Source organism: Rhinolophus hipposideros (genome assembly GCF_964194185.1).
Source record: "Rhinolophus hipposideros genome assembly, chromosome: 9".
Classification (NCBI taxonomy): domain Eukaryota; kingdom Metazoa; phylum Chordata; class Mammalia; order Chiroptera; family Rhinolophidae; genus Rhinolophus; species Rhinolophus hipposideros.
The window spans coordinates 75,445,641-75,472,322 of record NC_138055.1 but is presented as its reverse complement, the minus strand read 5'-3'; the positions used below and the strand labels follow the sequence as shown (position 1 = coordinate 75,472,322).

The 26,682-nt window shown below is 36.9% G+C and overlaps 1 protein-coding gene across 14 annotated transcripts in view; it reads left to right on the top strand.

Annotated features, from left to right (window-relative positions):
- PPFIA2 (PTPRF interacting protein alpha 2) overlaps positions 1–26,682 on the top strand; it is a 463,335-nt gene that overhangs the window by 235,427 nt on the left and 201,226 nt on the right. The window contains exon 2 of one of the 14 annotated variants that reach the window (XM_081060598.1): positions 22,225–22,311. The exons of the other annotated variants lie outside the window; for them this stretch is intronic. Coding sequence (XP_080916724.1) covers positions 22,273–22,311 — 39 coding nt within the window. The 5' untranslated portion in view covers positions 22,225–22,272. The remainder of the gene's footprint in view (positions 1–22,224; positions 22,312–26,682) is intronic. 14 annotated transcript variants of the gene reach the window in all.

Here is a 26,682-nt window from a genome sequence, read left to right as displayed (position 1 = left end):
CCCTGCTCCTAGCCAAGGCTCACCTCTCCCATGGCTCCGCTCTATCCTACACAGAGACAGTTTTCATAATCCCCGCTTTCTCCTTGAAAGATTTCCCTCTCTAGTGGATCTTTTCCACCAGTGTTCACAATTCTGTTATTTTTCTGATGTTAATAATAAAATATCATAAATCCCCTCTATTACACTTGTGCTTCTAATTATACTTTCCACTCCAGTTTCTCTCATTTGGTTTACCACAAAGTAATTTTAAAAACTGTGGATACTAATTTTCTCCATGTATCCTAATTCTCTCAGGCTCTTACCCCATCTCTCCAGTGAGACAGAATATCAAGAACATCACTGATCTCTGTGTTGCCAAATCCAGTGATTCATTTTTAGCCTTCAGGAGTATTTGTCAGAGTCCATTACTCCCTCCTTGCAACATGTTCCAGTCTTCAAAGCAGTACACTCCTGTTTTTTCTCCCTTCTCTTTGGCCATGTTCTCTCTGTTTATTTTATTGGCTTTCTCCTTATCTCCCCAATATCCAAAAATTGAGAACTGTACCAGACCTCGTTTTTAGACCTCTTCTCTTTGTATTCTTTCTGTCTCATATTTCGGTAATCTTGGCAGAATTATAGGTTTAAGTACCATTTTATAAGTAAGGACTCACAAATTAATGTCTCCAACTTGGGCTCTCTCCACTACACTCCAGACTTCAAAAGTAGATCTTAACTTAGTTTTCTAATAGGCATCGCAATTCGTTTAAGACCTCAAAAACTGACCTCCTGGCTCTCTACCCCCTATTCCAAAACTGCTCTTCCCATAAATTTCCTAGTCTCCATTCTGTTTTCCTAGTTGTTTTAGCCAAAATTCTCTGAATCCTCAGCCATCATCTTTAAATTGTCTCTTTATCTCATATTCACATACAATTTTTCAACATACCTACCCTGTTGGCTTTTACACACACACACACACACACACACACACACACACACACACACACACACACACCTGGCTAGTGATTCTGACTACTTCAACACTTCCATGGCTAACATTGGTTCAAATCACTGTTATCTTTCTCTGGGTTTTTTCAGTAACCCTCTCATTCATCTCCCTACTTCCTCTCTTGCTCCACTTCACTCTGTCTCTCAAGTAGCTGCCAAAAGGATATATTATTACAGCAATCAGATCAAGTCACTTTCCTGCTCAAAATCTTTCAATTGCTTCCTAAAAGCTAAGTCCTCACAATGGCTTATAGAGTCCCACAACAATTGCGTCCCAAGTTACCTCCCGGGTCTTGTCTCTTTTTCCTTGCTCACTCTACTCTAAATACTCTGACCTTTATACTCACCCTTCCATTGTATCAGATATCTACAAGTTTTACTTTTTCAGCCCCTTGGCCTTTGCTCAGATGTTGCACTCTCCTCTAATGTTTTCTGCCTCTCCCATCTAAGTTGCAGCTCCACCCTTTCCACTGTGTTTTATTCCTTAGCACTTACCACCATCTGATATACTCTATGTTTACCTCTTTGTCTTCTTTATCATCTGCCTTTCCAGCCCTCACCACCATCCCTGCAAGGATACAAGATCCCTGTGGGGGAGGATGTTTTTGTCTCTATTGATTAAATAGGGTTTGCTACTATATTTCCATTTTCTAGCAGAGTGCCTGATCCTCTTCTAGGAAGTTTGTCAGTGTTTTTGAATAAGTGAATACATGAATGAATGTGAAAAATTATTGAAAAAAAGGTAATTGAGAATTTTTTCTGGATTCTTTTCTGCAGATTTTATTATATAAAACAATAACTAACATAATATGTGATGCTTGTTTTCCCAAAACAATTTGTGAAACAATTCTAAATTGTCTTCTTAATCAGACACACGAAATCTTCCTGCTTATATATAAGTAATTATGAAGAAAAATGAATTGGTTATTAAATTCTGGGACAGTTTAAAAAGAGTTGTTTGAAGTAATAGAACTTGACCTAGGCCTTAAAAAAAGAACATAGCATTTGGAAATGTAGAAAGGTGAGTAAGATTAAAAGCAGCAAGAGAAAAGCAGTTAGTTACCAACATGGGGGCTGATTTCTGAGCAGAAATCAGCTCAACTATAAGCTGATTTCTCAACAGAAACTTTGCAGAAAAGAAGAGATTGGCACAACATATCAAAGTGTTGAAAAGCAAGGACCTACAACCAAGATTATTTTATCCAGCAAAGCTATCATTTAGAATTGAAAGACAGAAAAAGAGCTTCCCAGACAAGAATAAGCTGAAGGAGTTCATCACCTCCACACCAGTATTATAAGAATGTTAGAGGGACTTTTTTCAGATGAAAAAAAGATAAAAAAAATAATAAAATGGCAATAACTACATATCTATCAACAGTTATTTTCAATGTAAATGGACTAAATTTTCTAATCAAAAGATAAAATAGCTGACTGGATATGAAAACAAGACCCTTACATATGCTGCATACGAGAGACTCACTTCAGATTGAAAGACTCACACAGATGGAAAGTAAAGGGATGGAGAAAGATATTTCACTTCATGAAAATTTAAACAAATGAAAAAATATGGGGTAGAACACTATAACAAGAGACAAAGAAGGACCTGGTAATCCCACTTCTGTGTATTTATCCAAGGAGACCCAAAACACTACTTCGAGGTGGCATGTGCATTGTTCATTGCAGTATTGTTTACAGTGGCCAAGATGTAGAGACAACCTCGGTGTCCATCAGTGGGTGAATGGATAAAGAGGAGGTGGTACATATATACAATGGAATATTGTTCGGCCACGGAAGGGAATGGGTTCTTGCCATCTGCGACATCATGGATGGATGTGGAGAGTATTGTGCTGAGTGGACTATGTCAGACAATGAAAGATGCAATGAGATTTCATTTATATGTGGAATCTAAAGAACAAAATAAACAAAACAGAAGCACACTCATAGATACACAGAACATTTTGGTGGTTGCCAGATGGGAGGGTGCTTAGGGGAGGCAGGTGAAAAAGGGCAAGGGATTAAGAAGTACAAATTGGTTGTTACAAAGTAGTCATGGAGATGTGGGGTATAACATAAGGAATATAGTCAATAATGCTGTAATAACTGTGTATGGTGCCTGGTGGGTACTAGATTTATTGGGATGATAGGAGGGGTTTGGGATACAGGGTGAAAAAGGAGAAAGGATTAAGAAGCACAGATTGGTAGTTACAAAATAGTCGTGGGGATATAAAGTAATGCATAGGCATAGGGAATATAGTCAATAATGTGGTAAAACATATGTATAATGCCAGATGGGTAATAGACTAGTCAGGGGATCACTTTTTAAAATTATTTATTTATTTATTTATTTATTATTTTATTAGTTTCAGGTGTATGAAACTACATAATGATTAGACATTTACACCCCTCACAAAGTGATAACCCCTCCAATCTACTACCCCTCTGACATCCTATATAGCTGTTACAGTTCCATTGACTCTATTCCCTATGCTGTACTTTACATCCCATGACTATATATATATATATATGTATATATGTGTATATATATATATATAAAATATATATATATGTATATATGTGTATATATATATATATATATATATTTAATTATAGTTGACATTCAATATTATTCTACCTCAGCTTAAGGTGTACAGTGCAATGGTTAGGCATATACACAATCTATGAGGTGATCAGGGTATCACTTCTTAAATTATATAAATGTCTAACCACTGTGCTGTACACCTGAAGTTAATTTAAAATAATATTGAATGTCAAAAAAAGTAAATAAAAGTGGGAGGTAATTAAAACAAGAAAGGTAAATAAGAGAAAGCGCCAGGCAAGAGAAATTATGTGAAGCTAAACTGAGCCGACAGGGCTGTAGGTACACATGCTTATTTCCCGAAGGCAGAGCATTCCTTTAAAAGGAATAGAAGTTATGGTTTAGGGCTGTACGTAGAGGCTAGCAATAGTACCCTTGAGTAAAGGGCTAAGAACTTTTTGTTTTATCCCCTAGGCATGGGCATTTATCAAATGTTGGGGTGACATATTTTGGTAGGAAGGTGGGGGAATGAAATGGCCAAACAAAGTATTAGGATGAGTTGCATTCTGGCTGTAAAATGAATTAAACATAAGATTGAATTAGAGAACCCGGATTAACAATTATTTCAATAGAGTGGGGATGAAGCAAAAAGTAAGTAAGTAAATAAATAAATAAATAAAGTCATGCTGAATTCAGAGAAAATATCAGGAGGTACAAGCATGTACAAGTGAATGCCTGAGTGCCATAAGCAGCTGTGTAAAATGAGAACAAAACAAGAAAAGATGAAAAAGACTAAGAGAAAATGGTGTGCTGGGAAGTTACGAGGTGGACCCTGTAATAGAGAACTTGATGGTTTGTAAGTCTTAGAAATCTTTGAAACTTTTGTTGGTGCTTTTCTCCTGTACTGTCAAAGCTACTGAACAGCATTTACTTACATTTCATGAATGTAAATCTGAATTCCCATTGGAATTCCTATAAGATCTAAATATACACACTTCAGCAAACTTCTAATTGCATTAATGCTCTTACTTTTGCATTTTCTCATATATAAACTTCCAATTTAGAAGAAATAGTATGTAGCTCCTTTAGAAACTTTAGTGATGGCAAAATAGTGGTAGAGACAACCATTGAAGAGAATGATGCTGAGAGTCTGAATGCATTTCTCTCTATTTGGCAATTATGAGCTTCCATTGAGGCAGGTGTTTGTTGATGTTTATGCCAAGTTTGCATTTGCAATTTTCAGGGGATTGCATTTCTAGAATATCCTACACAGCAATATACTCAGCAAAGAATTAACAAACAAACAAAAAGTCAGAATTTTTCCAAAAGATGACCTTATAGCTCCTAAAATTCCCTGAGTAGACAGACTCACTACATCAGTGGACATAGTAAATTTGAGTTGAGTATTTCCAAAATTTTAATGTTTAATTGAACATTAATTTTGGTTTTTCTTTTCCCCTTTCTTCCGCCTCCCTCCCAACCCCACACTCTGGTTCAAGCTGTTGTTTCTCAGTCTAGTTGTGTAGGACACAGCTTCCTGGCCCATGCAGGTATTATGAGCCTTGCGCTCCCCAGGGCTGAGGCAGTTAGTTGCTAGTGGTCAGTCAGCCACTCAGAGCAGCTCAGGGCAGCTCACCCTGGCCACCTACTGCTCATGGCAGGAACAGGGTAGCCCACAGCAGCTCACCTCCAGGAAGAACTGTTGTTCACAATCTTAGCTGTAGAGGGCGCAGCTCACTGGCCCATGTGGAATTGAACCGGCGTCCTCCACGTTAGGAGCAAGGCGCTCCAATCAGGCTGGCCCTGTACAGTAATTTCTAAAACATCTACCGTACACATATGCTCAACACTGCTAAGGTTTTTATTCATGATACTGAGATGAATATTAGGTCTTATGATGGGTAAGATCTTATAATGAGGAACCTGGGCACATATACAAAAGAAAGATTGTAATAATAAATAAGAACAAGTGAAATGAGACAGGCGATAGATAGATGATAGATAGATAGGCAGGTAGATAGATAAATAGATAGATAGATAGATAGATAGATAGATAGATAGATAGATAGATAGATAGATAAAGGAGGGGCAGGAAAGGAAGGCAAGGGAAGAGAAGGGAGGGAAGAGATCATTTATTTCTAACTAGGGGAATATCTGAGTACCCTTCTCTACAGTGGCGAAATACAAAATGAATCTTGAAAGATGTGTAGTGCATCAATAAGTAGTTATACGGTAAGAGACAGACATTCTTGTCAACTTCCACTTGTGCAATGTTTTGAATTATTAAATATGATGCGTAGGGGGTTTTCAGGTAGACAAGGCAAGCAAGGGCAACATGAGCAGAGGGAAAAGGCAGTTCAAAATCGGTAAGGTCACAGTGACTTAGGTAGTCGCTGTAAGGCCGTGGGCTTTTGAGTGAGTGACAGCACCGTGTGGAAAAGGAAAAGGCACTGGATACAGAAAGAGTTGATAACAGTCCAGGCAGAGATACAAAAGATATCAATAAAGTAAAATGACAAGACATGGCAATCAATTGGATATTGTGACAGAAAGACAGGGAGGAGTCTTTGTGTTATTGTTTCTGTCTCATAATTTTTGTTTGTATGTGTGTTTTGGTGGTAACTTCAGTGAAACCCCCAGTTTTGATGGAGCAATCAGATATGGCACATGATCTTAAGACCGTATCCTGAAATGGCAAAATGGCAAGTGATGAGAATTTTCAGTGGTGGTAGTGGGAGGAAATGTGACAAAGTAGTGCATTGTACTCATTTGCTAGTAAAAATTGAAGTGAATTCTGGCATCATTATGGTTGTATGCTCCGTATGTGACAAATGTTTCATATTTGTCTGATCCTATTCTCTAAATGTAATTTTAAAAAAAGAAACTTGGAATAATAAACAAGAAAAGACAATGAGAGACCATCAAAACTCTAACTTATTTTGTGTAATATTGTTACATAAGAGAACTTTTCTTTGGATAAGTGCTGGAATTCTCAGAAATGGTTAGTGTGTTTACAAAGTATTTAATTGTATTATAGATCTTTTAAATCACCAATTTAAATGTGAAAATGAATAAAAATGTAAATGGAAATACAAATGTTAACCATAAAATTAGATTTTAGAACTTATTACCCTTATACACATTCCAAATTAGTTTTGAGTATGATGTATTTTTTATCTTTTGTCTTCTGTAGTAATTTGTATTAATTACTCTTTCTGTCCAGTTCTGTCCAGACTCTTTAAACATCAGGATGGTTATCAAACAGCCGTCATTGTTATGACATTAGGCCCAAATGCCATTATTTGTTCTTGCCATAACAGAAGTAACTGGAATTGACTATAATAGAATTCTGATGGTAGACTTGGGGGCATGGATATGAAATACCAGCCATGGAAGCTGATGATTTATGTAACAATGTCAGCACTTATGGATTTGGGGGATTTGGGGACATAGAGCTTACTCCTAGAATCACCTGTGACATGAGCCCTCCATCCTTAAAGATGTGAGCTGTGAGTTTGCTCCAATAATAGTACTACTACTACTACTATTATTACTACTAATAATAATGAATAATAATTAATAATAGTAATAAATACTTAATACTTAAGTACTTACACTTGTCTAAGCACTTCACATGAATAACTTAGTTAAGTCTCACAACCTAATGAGACTGTGTAGTTGGTTCTCTCATTTATTCCCATTTTACAGATGAATAAGTTGAGGCACAGAAAAGTAGATTTCCCAAGAATACACAGCTACTAAAATATGGAGCAAGAATTCAAACACAGCTAGCTGCCTGTAGAACTGGAGGTTTTAACCACCGTGCTACTTTACTTTCCCAGAGGTTACCTATCTCTCTTATGTAAATAAATAAATAGCAAATTCACCCCAACAGACATTCGAGATCAGCCCAGTCATGGCCAGTGAGGTTCCAGATTCTTCAAGAATATCATAAGGTGCTGTGCATGTTCACATGGTTTTCCTTCTTAAGGGAACCTCCTTCAGGACAGGGATCACATTATGTTTTGTGAAATGTGAATATTCATTGAATAAATAAAGGAACTCAATATATACATTTTAAAAAAGAAATCTGGTCCCAGTGTTTTACATGATTCATTATCTGCTGTAAGAAGGACATGGTGTTGACTGCATACGTTTTCAGGTTTCTTAAAAATTTAGCTAAAGAGTGCCATGTTTTTCTTTCAGTTTCACTTGTAGTCCCTCATCAACAAATTCGACAAATTGGACTTAAGAGTTATGTAAAATCATATATTTAGATGAACTAAAAGCTATTATTATAATGATTACTATAAGCCAAAGTGGATATAAGAATTTCTCTTCTGATGTGTAGCTAGTTTCCTACTATAGTTAGTATGAGTTATGTGAATTAAAATGGCATACCTATTACTTTTAAGATGTAACTACAACCTGAGTTAAGGATTCAGCAACCAAGTTTGAGCATATTTGGCAAATTTATCGACTAGAGCCATCACTAGTCTGCAATTTGAAAATATTGGAGTATGTTTATAATAAGTAGAATTTTTCTTGATACAGTTTGTGCCTGGAAAATGCATTGGTAATATCATTTCTAGAAATACCATGGTTATTTATTTCTCTAAGCTTATATCCTAAAGTTCTATGCTTTGTATGTCAGATTGTGTTACACTGTTCATGGTATAATAAGTAGTTGAGAGTGGAAGTAGGACTTAAAAGAGAACCTTTGCAACTAGATCACAGGGTTCAAATATTATTATAACTTTGCCATCCAAGACATTAAAACATGTATTTGGAAATTTTCTTAAATTATCTGGGCCTTAATTTCTCCACATATAGAAATGAGATAATCATAATAGTATGTGAATAATAAACACTCGTAAATCAATGCATATAAAGTGCCTAGAACAGCACTTGAATATAGTGAAAATTATGTATTATTATTATTATATTATTATTATTGATCCAATGAGTTGTATTGTGTTTTAAAACTAATGTAGTTTCTAACCCTGAAAATGTGTGATAACAGAGATTATGTGCAATGAAGTGAATGAAATATGAAGCCAAAACAGAAAGTCTTTCAGAATTTTCAATTTTATTCAGTAAAATTTTGGTAATAAAAGGTAACTTTCCTGTGGGAAATCTTGATATTGATAGATAACTAATTCACTGTCGATTCAATATACATAGGTATAATGGATAAAATTTGAGGGTTTTAAAAAATGCATTAACTACTTTCTGAAAACAAAATGTGGGGCCATAAATGAAGCACTTTGGCCAATGTATCAACACCTTCAATCCATTGCAGTATGTTTTGCCCAAGCAGAGCAAACCTAAATTCAATAAAACCTGAGACACACTCAAAGAGTGACATTTTAAATCGAGTTTTCAACCATTAGGTAATTATTAAAGCTGATCCTTAAAAAAACAAATTAGCATTTAAAATCACAATGCACTTTCTATTTTAATGAAGATAATTAATAGAGAAAAACATGAAATTGAATGCCAAAATAGAAACTTAAAATAGAAATTTAAAAGCTGAGAAGATTAAATATGATCAGATGCTTTTCTTGCTAGAATTAGGGTCTGGCCTACTATGACATATGTATTCTCAGTTCCAGTGGTTTCTTATTTTCAAGGTAGCTTAAGAAATGTTGCTGTTACTCTAATTTATCTTTGAAAGCCTTCCTTGACTCTCACAGTCACCACTAATCCCACTTCCTCTGGAGTGTTCCTGAGAAAACTTTGCACACATTTTTATCATGAGGACCTGTCCCATTGTATTAACTATTCATCTGCTTTGTTTTCCTCATAGATAATCAGCATCATTGTGGTTGAAACTATGTCTTATTCAAAAGTTTCTAGCATAGCGCAGGGCTTAAAACAGTGTGGGATCAAAAAAAAATGGCGGCGTGAGGTGAGCCTCTGTAACGCTCCCCTGGAATTTACAACGAATCGGACAACAATAACTCCACAAAGGACTCCTTGCACAGCAGACAGGCAAGTCGAAGAGGCCGACTACTGAATTCACCTCCAGGTGGGTGAATCGCGCGAGCGGGGGAGGAGGAAGAGGAGAAGTGCGGAGACGGAGCCGCGCGGGCGCAGGACACAGACCTAGCTCAGTGCTCGGAGCCCGCTGCGCCCGGATCTTCCGCAGCTGCGGGAGAGGGAAGGACTCGGACTGCTAGGGCTCCACTTACGGCCCACAGGGCTGAGGGGGCAGCATACAAAACCGCTGAACCCAACGCTCGCTCACGGCAGACCTCGGAGCAAAGACTGAGGGAAGAGGGCTGAAATCAGTGGTTTAAGCCCTCACTGCCGAACGGAGAACGGAAGCCCTAGGCACGGAGGCTAGCCGCCCCCTCCCTACCCTCCCAGAGCTCGCCCCGCCCCCACCTGCCCGGTGCTAGAAGCGATAAAGTAGCAGTGTCGGATCAAAGGACAGAATATTTGCTGCTCTGAGAACTGTGGACCGCAGACACAGATTCGCAGCTCAACTAGTTCCGGCAAAGGGGAGGGAGCTGTGGAAGCAGGACTGGCTGTGGTGGTGGTCGCCGCCATTGCTCTGGGCCACCTCTCACAGCTCACCCCGCCCCTGGCCCCACCTATCTGGGCGGATCCCTGCAGGAGTAAACAGAACTGCTGAAACAAACGGGCTCTGAATCTGGTGCAGAAAGAGCTTTGGAACTCCAAAAGCTCTTCGCCTACCTATCAACCTGTTGCAGAAGACACTCCTGTAGATGTCTAGGAAGAGAAATAGTAAATCAGTGATTGCCATGAATAACCAAGGCAACAAGATAGCTCAGAAAGAAAGTGAAAAGTCTCCAGAAAAGGAACTTAGAGATATGGACCTTTGTGATTTAAATGACAGAGAATTCAAGATCGCAATTCTGAAAAAACTGAACGAGATGCAAGAAAACACAGAAAGGCAGTTTAATGAACTCAGAAACACAATCAAAGAACACCATGAGCATTTTACAAAAGAGATTGAAATCTTGAAAAAGAACCAAATAGAATTTCTGGAGATTAAGAACTCAATAGAAGAAATTAACAATAAAATATCCAGCTTAGGTAGTAGAGTTGACCAGATGGAGGAAAGAATCAGTGACATCGAAGATAGGAACCTGGAATTTACACAGAGGGAAGAAGAAAGAGACTTGAGACTTAAAAGAAATGAAAGAACTCTACAAGAACTTTCTGACTCCATCAGAAAGAGCAATATAAGAATAATGGGCATACCAGAAGGAGAAGAAAGAGGGAAGGGAACAGAGAATATATTCAAACAAATCGTCGATGAGAACTTCCCAAACTTGTGGACAGAACTGGATCCTCGAATCCAAGAAGCAAATAGAACACCTAATTACCTCAATCCCAACAGGCCTTCACCAAGGCACATTGTATTGAAGCTGTCTAAAATCAATGACAAAGAAAGAATCCTCAAGGCAGCCAGGGAAAAGAAGACGGTAACTTACAAAGGAAAGCCCATTAGATTATCATCAGATTTTTCAGCAGAAACTCTACAAGCTAGGAGGGAATGGAACCAAATATTCAAACTATTGAAAGAGAGAAATCATGAGCCAAGAATAATATATCCAGCAAAGATCTCCTTTAGATATGAAGGAGGAATAAAGACCTTTCCAGACATCCAGAAGCTGAGGGAATTTTCTAATACACGACCTGCACTACAAGAAATACTAAAGGAGGCTATTAGACCACCATCAACAGGGACAACTTGTGGCAACCAAAACATAAAAAGGGGGAGCGTAAAGGCCTGAACTGGAATATGGGAATAGAGAAAGTAAGCATACTGAAGAAACTGGAATACTCTAAATATCAAACTTTCTTTTACATGAACTCAAGGGTAACCACTCAAAAAACATCCAAATCTGAAATATATACTGTAATAAAAGAAGAAACAGAGGGAAACATCATAGAATACCACCACACAGAAATAATAGACAACAACAAAAAGGCAAAGAAACAATGGAGACACAGCCTTACCAGAAAACTAAAGACAGAATGACAGGAAATCCTCACATATCAATAATCACCCTAAATGTAAATGGACTGAACTCACCAATAAAGAGACACAGAGTAGCAGATTGGATCAAAAAACTAAACCCAACCATATGCTGCCTACAAGAGACACATCTCAGCTACAAGGACAAGCATAGACTCAAAGTGAAAGGGTGGAAATTGACACTTCAAGCAAATGGTACCCAGAAAAAATCAGGTGTAGCCATAATGATTTCCGATGAAACAGACTTCAGGGTGAAAAAGATAACAAGAGACAAAGATGGACATTTCATAATGGTAAAGGGGACTCTACAACAAGAAGACATAACAGTCATCAATATTTATGCCCCCAATCAGGGAGCACCGAAATATACCAAGCAACTACTAACAGAACTAAAGGGAGAAATTGACCAAAACACAATTATACTAGGGGACTTAAATACATCATTGACAGCTATGGATAGATCATCCAAACAGAAGATAAATAACGAAATCGCAGCCCTAAATGACACATTAGAGGAATTGGACATAATTGACATATATAGAGCACTTCATCCTAAAACATCAGACTATACATTCTTTTCTAGTGTACATGGAACATTCTCAAGGATAGACCATATATTGGGACACAAAATCAGCCTCAGCAAATTTAAGAAGATTGAAATCATACCAAGCATATTCTCTGATCACAAAGCTTTGAAATTGGATATCAACTGCAAAAAGAAAGCAGGAAAAAACACAAATACATGGAGATTAAACAACATACTTTTAAAGAACGACTGGGTCAAAGAAGAAATTAGAGGAGAGCTCAAAAGATACATAGAAACAAATGACAATGAAAATACATCCTACCAAAATTTTTGGGATGCCGCGAAAGCAGTTTTAAGAGGGAAATTTATATCATTACAGGCCTATCTCAAGAAACAAGAAAAATCCCAAATAAATAACCTCATGTTACACCTTAAAAAAGTAGAAAAAGAAGAACAAGCGAAACCCAAGGTCAGCAGAAGAAAGGAAATAACAAAAATCAGAGCAGAACTAAATGAAATAGAGAACAAAAAGACAATAGAAAAAATTAATGTGACAAAAAGCTGGTTCTTTGAAAAGATTAACAAAATCGACAAACCCTTGGCTAGACTCACTAAGATAAAAAGAGAGAAGACACTAATTAACAAAATCAGAAATGAAAAAGGGGAAGTTATCACGGACACCACAGAAATACAAAGGATTATCCAAGAATACTATGAAGGACTATATGCCACCAAATTTAATAACTTAGAAGAAATGGACAAGTTCTTAGAAACATATAGCCTTCCAAGGCTGAATCATGAAGAACTGGAAAATCTTAACAGGCCGATCACCAGTAAGGAAATTGAATCAGTCATCAAAAACCTTCCCAAAATCAAAAGTCCTGGACCAGATGGCTTCACCAGTGAATTCTACCAAACCTTCAAAGAGGATCTAATACAAATCCTGCTCAAACTCTTCCAAAAAATTGAAGAAGAGTCAGTACTCCCTAACTCATTTTATGAGGCCAACATTACCCTGATACCAAAACCTGGTAAGGACAACACAAAAAAAGAAAACTACAGACCTATATCTCTGATGAATACAGATGCTAAAATCCTAAACAAAATTCTAGCAAATCGAATACAACAATGCATTAAAAAGATTATTCATCACGACCAAGTGGGGTTCATCCCCGGGGCACAAGGATGGTTCAACATTCGCAAATCCATCAATGTGATACATCACATAAACAAAATAAAGGACAAAAATCATATGATTCTATCAATTGATGCAGAAAAAGCATTTGATAAGATACAACATCCATTTATGATTAAAACACTTACTAAAATTGGTATAGAAGGAAAATACCTCAACATAATAAAGGCCATATACGACAAGCCCTCAGCTAACCTCATAATTAATGGTGAAAAGCTGAAGCCCTTTGCTCTACGTTCAGGAACACGACAAGGTTGTCCCCTATCACCTCTGCTTTTCAACATAGTGTTGGAAGTCCTCGCCAGAGCTATCAGGCAAGAGAAAGAAATAAAAGGCATCCAAATTGGGAATGAAGAAGTTAAATTGTCACTCTTTGCAGATGACATGATGCTATACATAGAAAACCCTAAAGACTCCACCAAAAAACTATTAGAAACAATCAATGAATATAGTAAAGTTGCTGGCTACAAAATCAACGTACAAAAGTCCATTGCTTTCCTATATACCAACAATGAAATCTCAGAAAAAGAGATAGAAAAAACAATTCCTTTTGCAATTGCAGCAAAAAGAATAAAATACCTAGGAATAAACTTAACCAAGGATGTGAAGGATTTATATGCTGAAAACTATAAGACATTTTTGAAAGAAATTGAAGAAGACACAAAGAAATGGAAAGACATTCCGTGCTCATGGATTGGAAGAATCAACATAGTTAAAATGGCCATATTACCCAAAGCCATATACAGATTTAATGCAATCCCCATTAAAATCCCAATGGCATTTTTTAAAGAAATAGAACAAAAAATCATCAGATGTGTTTGGAACCACAAAAGACCCCGAATAGCCAAAGCAATATTAAAAAAAAAGAACAATACTGGAGGTATCACACTCCCTGATTTTTCCTTGTACTACAGGGCTACAATAATCAAAACAGCTTGGTATTGGCGGAAAAACAGACACATAGACCAATGGAATAGAATTGAGAACCCAGAAATAAAACCATATAAATATGGACAGATAATTTTTGACAAAGAAGCTAAAAACATACGATGGAGGAAAGACAGCCTCTTCAATAAATGGTGCTGGCAGATTTGGATAGCTACGTGCAAAAGAATGAAACTGGACTGCTGTCTGTCACCATGTACCAAAATTAATTCAAAATGGATCAAAGACTTAAGCATAAGACCTGACACAATAAACTGCATTGAAGAAAACATAGGTACTAAACTTATGGATCTTGGGTTCAAAGAGCATTTTATGAATTTGACTCCAAAGGCAATGGAAGTAAAAACTAAAATAAACAAATGGGATTATATGAAATTGAAAAGCTTCTGCACAGCAAAAGAAACTATTGACAAAATAATGAGGCAACCAACTGAATGGGAGAAGATTTTCGCAAACAGTTCCTCTGATAAGGGGCTAATATCCAAAATATACAAGGAACTCATGAAACTCAACAACAAAAAAACAAACAACCCAATTGAAAAATGGACAGAGGACCTGAAGAGACATTTCTCCAAAGAGGATATACAAATGGCAAATAGACATATGAAAAAATGCTCAACATCGCTAATCATCAGAGAAATGCAAATGAAAACCACAATGAGATATCACCTCACCCCAGTCAGAATGGCTTTCATCAACAAAACAAATAGTAACAAGTGTTGGAGAGGCTGTGGAGAAAAAGGAACTCTCATACACTGTTGGTGGGAATGCAGACTGGTGCAGCCGCTATGGAAGGCAGTGTGGAGGTTCCTCAAGAAATTACGAATAGAATTACCATATGACCCAGCAATCGCTCTCCTGGGTATCTACCCCAAAAATATAAAAGCATTTCTCTATAGAGACACGTGTACGCCAATGTTCATTGCAGCTTTGTTTACGGTGGCCAAGACATGGAAACAACCAAAATGTCCTTCGATAGATGAATGGATAAAGAAGTTGTGGTACATATACACAATGGAATACTATTCGGCATTAAGGAAAGATGATATAGGAACATTTGTGACAACATGGATGGATCTCGAGAGAATAATGCTAAGTGAAACAAGTCAGACAGAAAAAGCAGAGAACCCTATGATTTCACTGATATGTGGTATATAAACCAAAAAGAACAAGACAAACAAATGAGAAACAAAAACTCATAGACACAGACAATAATTTAGTGGTTACCAGAGGGTAAGGGGGTGGGGGGTGGGTGATGAGGGTAAAGGGGATCAAATATATGGTGATGGAAGGAGAACTGACTCTGGGTGGTGAACACACAATGGGATTTATAGACGATATAATACAGAATTGTACACCTGAAATCTATGTAAATTTACTAACAATTGTCACCCCAATAAAATTAATTAAAAAAAAACAAAAAAAAAAACAAAAAAAAAAACAGTGTGGGCTAAATTTTTGAATTTGTCCATTATATTTACCTCAAGAGCTTTGGGTTTTCCCTGGTGGCATTGTAGGCCTTTTATTTGATCTTATATAGGGCAATAAAATGAACTAAAATTGCTAGAATATGATGGAATTATTAATAAGAAAATGACCTTTGCCTAGGGAACACTACATTTATTTTTTCCCAATGTCTTTTAAGAATATAGTACTACAAATTAATGAAACAGTAGGACATTGTAAAAGTGATTCCGGAGATACTTTAAGTTTCTGTACAAGGGCAAGAACTAATTTGTGTGTTCACCACCCCCACCCACACACAAAAAAGGGGCGGGAAATTCTGCAAAGTATTTTCAAATGATTGCATTTCTAATGTTATAAATTTCCAAGCGTGCAACAAGGATTTTAAACTTGAAATCTACATACATCCTAGAAAATTAAAGATATTAGACTTCAGAAATGAAAGAATTGTCTTCTATTAATTTTTTCCATTTTTTTATTTTTAAATACTCTCTATATAAACTTTCTTTCCTTTATAGTTTTTTATAGCAACTATATGAAGATATAATTTACAAACCATGACATTCACCCTTTAAAAGTGTACACATTAGTGTTCTTCAGCGTAGTCATTAAGTTGTGCAACCTTCACCACTATCTGATTTTAGAGCATTTTCATAACCCCTCCCTGAAGAAAATCTTGTACCTTTTAGCTATCATTCCCCCAAAATCCTGGCAACTACTAAATTACTTTCTTGGTCTATTGATTTGTCTATTCCAGATATTTCATATAATTGGAGTCACACAATATATGGTCTTTTGTGGTTTACTTCTCACTTATCATATTTTAAAGATTCATCCATGTTATAGCATGTCAGTATACTTCATTTATTTTTATTGCTAAATAATATTCCTTTTAATTGCTCTACCATCCAATTAATAAAATTTTGTTTATCCACTCATCAATTGATGGACATTTGTATTGTGTCCATTTTTGGCTATTATAAATAGTGCTGCTATGAACACACATATATCATTTTTTTTGTGTGTGTGTGTGTGCGTGTAGACATGTGTTTCCATTTCTCTTGGGTATATAACTCTGAATGTAATTTCTGGGTCATTTGGTAACTCTGTGTTTAACATTTTGAGAAAGTGCTGAATTATTTTCCAAAGTGACTGCACCATTTTGCGGTACCACCAATATGATAAATGAAGGTTCTCTACAACTTTTTGATACATACTTGAGTCACAAAATAATTCTATTTCTACTTTTATAGGGTAAAATTTAAATTTATCACACTATAGTATAGTATATGTAGAACATACTTGTCACCTCCTTAGATGATAAGCAGAATTTTAGAGTAAATATCTGTAGGTTAGAGGGAAGTCAAGAATTTTTCCAAAATTTCACTAAACTAAGTCTTTGCAGATTTCTTATGAACAGTTCAAAAGGTTAAGAATATATGTGAGTGATTTTCCATATAGTTTTCTTCAAAATTTATCATACACAATGCTTCCCAAGAAATCTGAGTCTTCTGAGATTCTTTGTGCTTCTACCGACCAAAACGCTACTCACATGTCAGAGGAAGTCCTTTGGGGGGAGAAGTGAAAATGGCATATTTCTTATGTAAAATGTTGTTATTCATATCATTTGTTGCTGGGGAAGGGACATCAAGATGGTCAGAACAGGAATGAAAAAATTCCCGGTGGTACAATAAACAAATGCTGTAAAGTTGAAGGAATTGAGTGTTCACAAGAAGACTGAATGGCTATTAAAGAGTATGCCTGGGTGTTACCTTGATAAAGTTAGCAATGTCCAGAATCTGGCCCTTAGCTTGGCAGGTCCAGAGAGCTGGTGTTTCCGATGTCTGAGCGGTTGCTATACTTGTGAGAAAAAAGATGAAGTTAATGTCATTTGCCTACTGAAATCCCTACCATGGTTCCCATTGCCCTTCACCAATGACTGAGATAATTATCAAGCTTACACTGACTACATCCATACTGAACTGCTTTTTTTAAACAGCGTTTTTGAAACATCATTCACATACCATTTTATTCACCCATTTTAAGTGCAATTCATTGGTTTGTAGTACATTCATAGAATTATCTATCCATCACCACAGTCAACATTAGAACATTTTCATTACCCCAGAAGAAATCCTGTACCCCTTAGCTGTCACCTCCTCCAATCTCCCCGAGCTCTAGCAACCACTATTAATTAACTTCTTGTTTCTATATATTTACCTATTCTGGACATTTCATATTAATGGAATTATAGAATACATGGTCCTTTGTGACTAGCTTCTTTAATTTACAATAATATTATTCAAGGTTCATCCATGTTACAGAATATATCAGAACTTTTTTCTTTTATTTCTGTCAATATTCCGTTTTATATGTATGAAGTCTGACAATTAAGTTCATGAACTTGTTGCAATGATATTGCTGACCTTTTTCGATATCAGAGGAATCATTCATTATGAATTTGTACCAACTGGACAAATAGTTAACCAAGTTTACTATTTGGAAGAGCTGAAGAGGCTGCATGAAAAAGATGACCTGAACTCTTCTCCAACAATTCATGGCTCTTGCATCATGACAGTGCACCATCTCACACGGCACAGTCTGTGAGGGAGTTTTCAGCGAGTAAACAAATCACTGTGTTGGAACACCTTCCCTACTCACCTGATCTGACCCACAATGACTTCTTTCTTTGCCCAAAGACAAAGGAAATATGGAAAGGAAGACATTTTGATGACATTCATGACATCAAGGGTAATATGACGACAGCTCTGATGGCCATTCCAGAAAAAGAGTTCCAAAATTGCTTTCAAGGGTGGACTAGTCACTGGCATTGGTGTATAGCTTCCCAAGGGGAGTACTTCGAAGGTGACCGTAGTGATATTCAGCAATGAGGTATGTTGTACTGTTTCTAGGATGAGTTCACAAACTTAATTGTCTGACCTCGTATACTACTTTTTTCAATCCATTCTTCAATTGTTGGACATTTGGGTTGTATCCACTTTTTTAGCTATGAGCAGTAATGCTGATATGAACATCAATGTACAATTTTCTGTGTGGTCATGTTTCCCATTTTCTTGGATGTATTCCTAGTAGTGGAACTGCTGGATCATATGATAATTCTATGTTTTACCATTTGAGACACTGCCAGACTGTTTTTCAAAGCAGTTGTACCATTTTCCATTCCCACCTGTGGTATAGGAAGCTTCTCCACATCCTTGCCAACACTTACCATTATTTATCTCTTTGATTATAACCTTCCTAGTGGGTGTGAAGTGTTATCATATTGTGATTTTGATTTGCATTTCCATGATGGTTAGTCATGTTGAACATTTTTTCATTTGTTTATTGGCCATTTATATATCTTTGGATAACTGTCTATTCAACATTTTTAAATTGGGTTATTTGTCTTTTATTACTGAGTTGTAATAAGCATTTGTATATTCTGGAAACAAGTCCTTATTATAAGAATGATTGGCAAGAATTTTCTCTCATTCTATGGGTTGTCTTTTCACTTTTTGGATAATTTCATCTGAAGTACAAAAGTTATTAATTTTGATGGTGTATTAGTCATCTCAGGCTGCCATAACAAAATAGCTGAGATTGAGTGGCTTAAACAGATTCAATGTCTCACAGTTCTGGTGGGTAGAAATCTGAATTTGGGGTACCACTATGGATTAGTTCTCTTCCTGGCCATATACATATACTTCCTGGCTGTGTCCTCATGTGGCAAAGAGAGAGCTCTGTTGTTTCTTCTTCTTAAAAAGGCAGTAATCCTATCATAAATGTTCCACCCCTATGGCTTCATCTAAACTTATTTACTTCCGAAAGGCCTTACCTCCAAATACCATCACATTCGTGACCAGGGCTTAAACATACAAGGCGTGATCAAAACATACAATGAATGTGTAAATTAAAAGAAAAAATTATTAAAGTAAAAGACTCATTGCCATTAACCGACCTCTAAATTCCCCCTCCCCCCCAATCGCTTTGAATACACTTATCCTATCATTCTTGCCACTTTCTGAAGCAGTTCTGGAAGTCCTCTTTCAAGAGTGCCTTCAGTTACACTGTCGTGACTGCCTCTATGTCCTGAATCAATTCAAAACATTTACCTTTCATGGTCATTTTGCCTTTGGAGAAGAGCCCAAAGTTGCACTGTGCCAGATCCGGTGAATAAGGTGGATGAGGACACACCATAATATTTTTATTTGACAGAAATTGCCATATACCAGGAGCAATGAGTGACATTGACTGTTCTCATGATGGAGGATGATTTACAAGCACAGTTTAAAACACACTGCACTGACTGACTGCACTGAACAAGTTGAAACTTGTCACACACTGTTACTAAGGTTCCACACACCGCTTCCCATATTGAAGATCCCTGCCTTTCTGTTGGATGGCACTTGGCAGCAGCATTCAGCATATTATTTGATCATACTTCATATGAACGTGGTGGTACACAGTTCAGACCATAGTAGATGGTGTCCAGTTTATCAATTTTTTCTTCTGCTCTTTGAGCTTGTAGTGTGATAGCTAAGAAACCGTTGCCTAATCCAACGTTATGGTTTACGCTTATGGTTTTTTTCTAAGAGTGTTACAGTTTTAGTGTATTTAGAGGTTTTTTTTGTTTGTTTTATTTTGTTTTGACTTTTGGAATTCATTCAATACTGTTGTTCCCTTGATCTGGAAAAATTTTTACTAAACATGTACTTTGCCCGGCTCTTACTCATTTTTCCCACGTCATCTTAGATGCTCCCCGCATACATATACCTGCCATAGACGGGTTAGTTGAACAATGCCTGTGCATTCTGAGCATCCTGGCTTAGCCCCATTACCGCATTTATCACAATCCATTGTAATCATATCAGGTACCTTTATTTATTATGTCTTTTCACCATTGTACACATTCTAATGTCTGAAAACAATTATAGGATCATGTTAGGCATCCAGTAATATTTTGTGGAGTCAATAAAGAAATGATCAAAAGGTCAATTTATTAATTTATCCTGAGAAGTAGGATTGTTAAGTGGACCAGGTATCCAAACTGGGCCGACAAAGGCATTTCTCTTCTCTGAAGGGAAATGACACAAAAACAATTCAATTATTCTGAGGACATTTCTTGGTATTGGTGAACTCAGAACTTATTACATCATTTGAACATTTAATGACACAATGTCATGTTAGTGTGTGTGACAATTCCAGAATACACATATACTTCTTTTTCCCCCCTCTTCCCAGATGACTATAATCCTTGAGCCTGGACTCCATTTCAGAAAAACTGCTTGGAAGAGCTTTGCCAATTCTTTATTTTCAGTCGCTTGTTTTTCTGTTATTTGATGCCATCCCCTCCCTTTCTGCTTTAATTCCATATTAATACAACATAATAAGACACAAACTGTTATTCTCTGAGCCATGGTCCCCTTCTAAATGCTACATGCAATAAAATTCTTCAAGTCAGTACAGTATGTTTTGTTATCCTTTATATCTTCTATAGTACCCACTGCAGCATTTTAACTCAGGAAATAGCTAACAATGTCATAGATCAAATACTTTTGGTTATATAATTATAACTGTTGATTGCCAGAGAGATGTGATTTGGTTTGGTTTTGTTTAGAGTAAGAGCTTTGTTGGGCTATGTTGGGAGATTTAAATAATCAGCTTGGATGCTATTTTGTGTGTCTGGGAGTGTTCGCCACAGCAGGTGTTACCTAACCAGATGCTAAATCCTTTGAAATTAATACGCAGCATCTTGTCAAACATGCCTCCTGCTTTACACTGTCAGAGCTGGTGAAAATTGGCTTTTTCTGCCAAGAGATTTTTCAGTTGGCAATGACTCAGTCCTAACATGCTTTAGCTACAATGCTTACTGGGCTAGGTGATTTTACTAATGTCTTAGAATGTTCAGTTTTAATAAATTTTCAAATCCTTCATGCATCAAATAAGCAAAATTATCTTTTGGTAGTAGATAGAGATAAGAGATATTTTTCCTCTCTTTCTATAAAGATGAGTCAAGATTCAGGACATCATTAATTGGGTTACAGAGCAAGAAAGCATAGCTCCTCTGTTAGCATTTCTCTCTGATGATCCTCTCTCTTCTTTCATCTATCTGGTACTATAAGACCAGGCCTAAGGTTTGTTTCTGTTTGGGGAAAAGCACAGGGAAAGCTGGATCAGGTTAAAGGGAAAGGATACTTGGAGTGGTAACTTCAGTATTGGTTCTGGGCCCCTGAGTTTGTCTGTCTTTCTCATTCCAGTAATAACATACACAGGGACAGGATTTGGGAGTTAGACAAGCTGCTCAAATTTACGATTTGGGAAGTTACTCAAAGTGCCAGAACCCAAGGAGGATGGGGGTGTGGAGTGTGTAGAGTCTTTAATATGGTTCATCCTACTTACCTGGGTCAAGAAACCTGTGAATGGCTTTATAGGCTGTAACCCTGGATTCTGGCCAGACTTATTGTAGGCGATTGGGCTCCTCTCACACAGCTTATTGTAACAATTGACACAAGGACTCCCTGAAAACTCCTGATCTGTTTTATCCTGTCATTTTATTTCAGACTCCAGACAACAACTTGAGAGTTTTGTGAGACCGAGGATAGTGATAGATGCCGTCAGAGACATGTGGAGGGAATAAAGCAGATAAGGTCAGAGACATGTGTTCTAGGGAAGTTTTAGGAACAGTTTTATGATATTCAGAGAGTTTTTTCATAGTTTCTTTATAGACATTAATATGACTCCTTATTTTTATAAGAGAACACAGAGTATCATTTGATGTGCTTTAGGTAATAATAACCTAATTAATTGATGAGCAAAAATTTACTAAGTGTAAAGGAACAAAGGGGTTCAACAAACCACTTTCTCTTGTAAAAATGTACTGAGTATTTTTACTCTGTCATGTGGATATCAATCATTTTTAATCTGCTAGTCCACGAACGATATGGTGGGTACATAAAATGGTACATTTCCTACAATTGGTGAACCTACATTCACATTATCATTGCACAAAATGCATAGTTTACATTGGGGTTCACTTTCGGTGTTGTGCATTCTATGCATATGGAAAAATGGATGACATGTATCTGTCATTATAGTATCATACAGAGTATTTCACCTGCCCTGAAAATCCTCGGTGCTCCATCTAGTCATCACAGCCCCCTCTGGCTCAACCTCTGCCACCTACTGATCCTCTTACCATCTCTGTAGTATTAACTTTTCCAGAATGTCATAGAGTTTGAATCATACAGTATGTAAACTTTTCAGATTGGCTTCTTTTAATTAGTCATGTGCCTTTAATTTTCCTCCATGCTTTTTCATGGCTTGATAGCCTGTTCCTTTTCGCCCTGAATAATATCCCATTGTGAAGATGCGCCCCGTTTATTTGTCCATCACCTACTGAAGGACATCTTGGTTGCTTCCAGGTTTGGGCCATTATGAATAAGCTGCTTTACATCTTCCTTCTGCAGGGTATTTGTGGATATAAGTTTTCAGTTCCTTTAAGTAAATTCCAAGATGCATGACTACTGAATCCCATAGACTAACAATCTCATTTTTACCTACACCAATCCAATAAAAAGGCATTTCCCAGATAGACAACCGAGGCTTAAAATGTTTACTGCTGTCGAGCCTAGCTATGAATCTAGTTCTGTTTCACCCTGAAATTGGTGCTGTTTGGACCACGCTCTACCTGAAGTAGGGAGAGTATAAGCCCAAGTTACCCGTTAGGTACAGTAAAAGCACTACTTAGGGCTTCTGATGCTTTTAGGGGCCCACAGAAATGTTTCAGTTACCTTTAAAGGTAAAAGAAAAAAATGAATCTAATCTAATCTGGATTATGTTAATCTTTATGTCAGCATAGTCATAAAATACAGTTTCATGTATGTATATTGGGGGTGCCAAGAAATGTATATACATGACTTGTATTCTTCATCTGTTGTTATTGGTATATATTGAGTATTACAATATTAATACAGTTTTTTCCTTTCTTAAAATATGTCTACATTTTTTTGGCACCCTCTGTGTATGTGTGTATTGGTTTTTATGAAGGAAGGGGCCCACCAAGGCTAAAGTACTGAGGGCTCACAGAAGTCAAAATGCAGTGCTGGCAGAGTAGTCAGTTTTGAGGTCCTGAAAAACTAACTTGCCTGTAAATGTGTTCCCAACCAATCTACGGTAACACTGCCTTCCGTCCAGGATTTAACAACAGAGATTAACCTTCTCTAACAGTTGCCTTTAAAGAGCACCTGGTACCTGGGGCAGCTCCATACACATATTGATAAATTAAAGTCTGAAAACCAGAGCGGGAATAAGACATAAAAGAGGCTCATCTGAGGAGAGTGTAGTAAGTGAAGAACGGTAAGGATGCGACTGGATGCTCAGATAGCCTGAGGCTGTCTACATTTAATTTCTAAAAACATCCACTTTTTGGACTTCTTTATACCAGTTACCTTGATTGGAAGATATTTGGGAAAAAAAATTACCTAATACCATAAAATGGCTCTTGTAATACGTTTGATTTTAAACAGACTTGTATATCTCAGGTCACCATTAACGCATTAAAATAATCTGTGCAGTTTTAGGGAAAAGACAAAACAGTTGTCTTATTGGAATATGGATACATAAAAAAAATATCAAGTGGGCATAAAATAGTATTTGCATGGAGTTTAAATCTCATTTTCCTTTTCAATTGAGCAGCCTTATCCAACAATTTCTGTGAAAACGCTAAAGGTCCAGTTGTGCCTGTCAAATTGAATTAGTTATGCAGGCAGTTTTACCTTCGAGCTGTCTAGCCCAGGGCTGATCCATGAGACATGGCTGTTTCATGCAGTAATTGTGGATGACAGCTTACCCTAAGCTCATGCAAGTCTAAGAGGCAATTACAAGACTGGAGGTCATTAATACGGCATTTGATTACGTAATACAGTATAGAAAAAAATCACACTTATACATGCAAATATTTAACGATGGGGTAATGATTTCTGTAAAACTAAAGGTTTTTGTTTCTGAACTAAATGATTTCCAAACTTCATTTCTAAAGTTTTTTGTGCATTTATAACTAATATTCCAAGATACGTATACATATAAAATTTAAGGAATATATTATTATCTTTTGTTGCTTTGTTTTCATCTCTCCAATGTGATACTTCTGTTATTAATTTGTTCTAGAAACTATGTCCTATGATGTGGGGCAGGAGATATGTGCCTTTATATATGTAAATTTATGTACAGTTATGTCTAAAATATGCAGATTTTAAATCTGAAGCTTTTTACCGAGTATTAGAAATAGAATTGGTAGAAGAATTTTCAATTTTCAAAAGAGGAGACACCAAAATATAGTAAATTGGGGGCACAGCCTAAGGAAGTCATTATAAAAACATTTTGAAGTAATTTTGTCTAATTTAAATGCTACATGGTCAAGTCAGCATGCTTCCATGCCATATGCTTTCCTCAGAGCTATTTTTAATTTGCACAAATGTTAGATGTTTGTAGAATAAACTTGAAAGATGCTTTTTTTGGCGGTTGGTGAGGGTGGTGGTGGTGGTTAGTGAAGCCAAATTCCAACGGACTCTATCTTTTCTCTCTTAGACTGGCTTGCACTCTTCATTCTGTAGCCAGTGCTTACTCAGATATATGACTGCAGAAATAGGGCCATTGTCAGTTTATTAATTTAGTGGCCAACATGATTAGAGAATGCAAGTTTTATTGAAAGCAGAGTCTTAAAATTGTAATTATGATGACAATCTATGATTGTCATAGATTTCTCTGGCAACTGCTGCCTGGTATCAGGGACTTGAAATTAAAAGGTTGATTTTTCCCTTTGTCATGCAGCTTCTCTTGACTTTAAAAGGTTGATTTTTCCCTTTGTCATGCAGCTTTCCAGAGGTGAGGACTCACCTATTAAACCAAGGCCTTTCAAACATTTAGTTAATGAGAAAATATATCCTTTTTTCCCCAAGTAAACCCCTCGAGTAATCACACCATCCTTTAATGAGTCAGGGAAGTTAACAGTCTGTTTCAGTCCTTCTATATTTAATATTAAATATCAGAAAATTTACTTAAAGATAAAAGCACATAAAAATAGAATGTTCTATCTCTGTTCGAAGATGGGCAGCCTACTAGGGTGTGGTGACTTACTGGGTGGAAAGAGACATGAGGGCAGACAAGAGGGAGGATGGCCAGAGGAAGCTCCATATCTCTACACTCTTCTCCTGAACAGGTTACTTCTGTAGGATATAAGTAGGCACAGGAACTGAGTGAATCTGTACTTTGTCGTTGTGTTTTCCACTTTGAGAATGACACATGTCGAGACCAAAACAAGAGAAGCTTCTTTGCATGAAACTGATTGAGAACAACCCACTGACCTAAGGGCTAGAATTTGAAATATTCTCAGTTCAGACATTTGAAATACTCAAATTCACCCTTCGCTGGGAAGCCAGCCTGCACAGGTGAAACCAACATTAGGGTACAAGGGGAGGTTACCTCTGCTCTGGGATCTGAAAAGTCTGGGGGGTGTTGACACCAGCACTGACATTGCCAGATACTAGCATGTTCCTTGCTAGAGTTAATCTCTTTTATCCAAGTTTTCTCATCTGTTTTCTGAGAATAATAAGGCTGCCATGGTGAGTAAATGATGTATCAGATGTAAAGTTCCTAACAGCATCTCTAGCGTATCTGATCAAGAAACAACAGTTTAAGAAGAGGATGAGCTGGGCAGGGGAGAGAACTGGGAATTTAGCTAAAATTGAGGATCTAGATTTTATGTAATTCAAGTGACTTGTCACTTAGAATTAGGAGCATAGGGAAATTAGATGATTTGTGTTGGTTAATAAGAAATAATACCTTCAATTTTTTAAGATAGTAAGGTAACAGGGGAAAAAAGGTTATTTTACTTTGCTTTATTTTTTGAGGAAATGGTGCTGTACATTAGGAGTTGAATTAGTATGGAGAGAGCTTGATGTGGTTAGGAATCTTTCACTCCCGAGTAACAGAACTTTGAATGGCGAATGCCTGAGTGCATA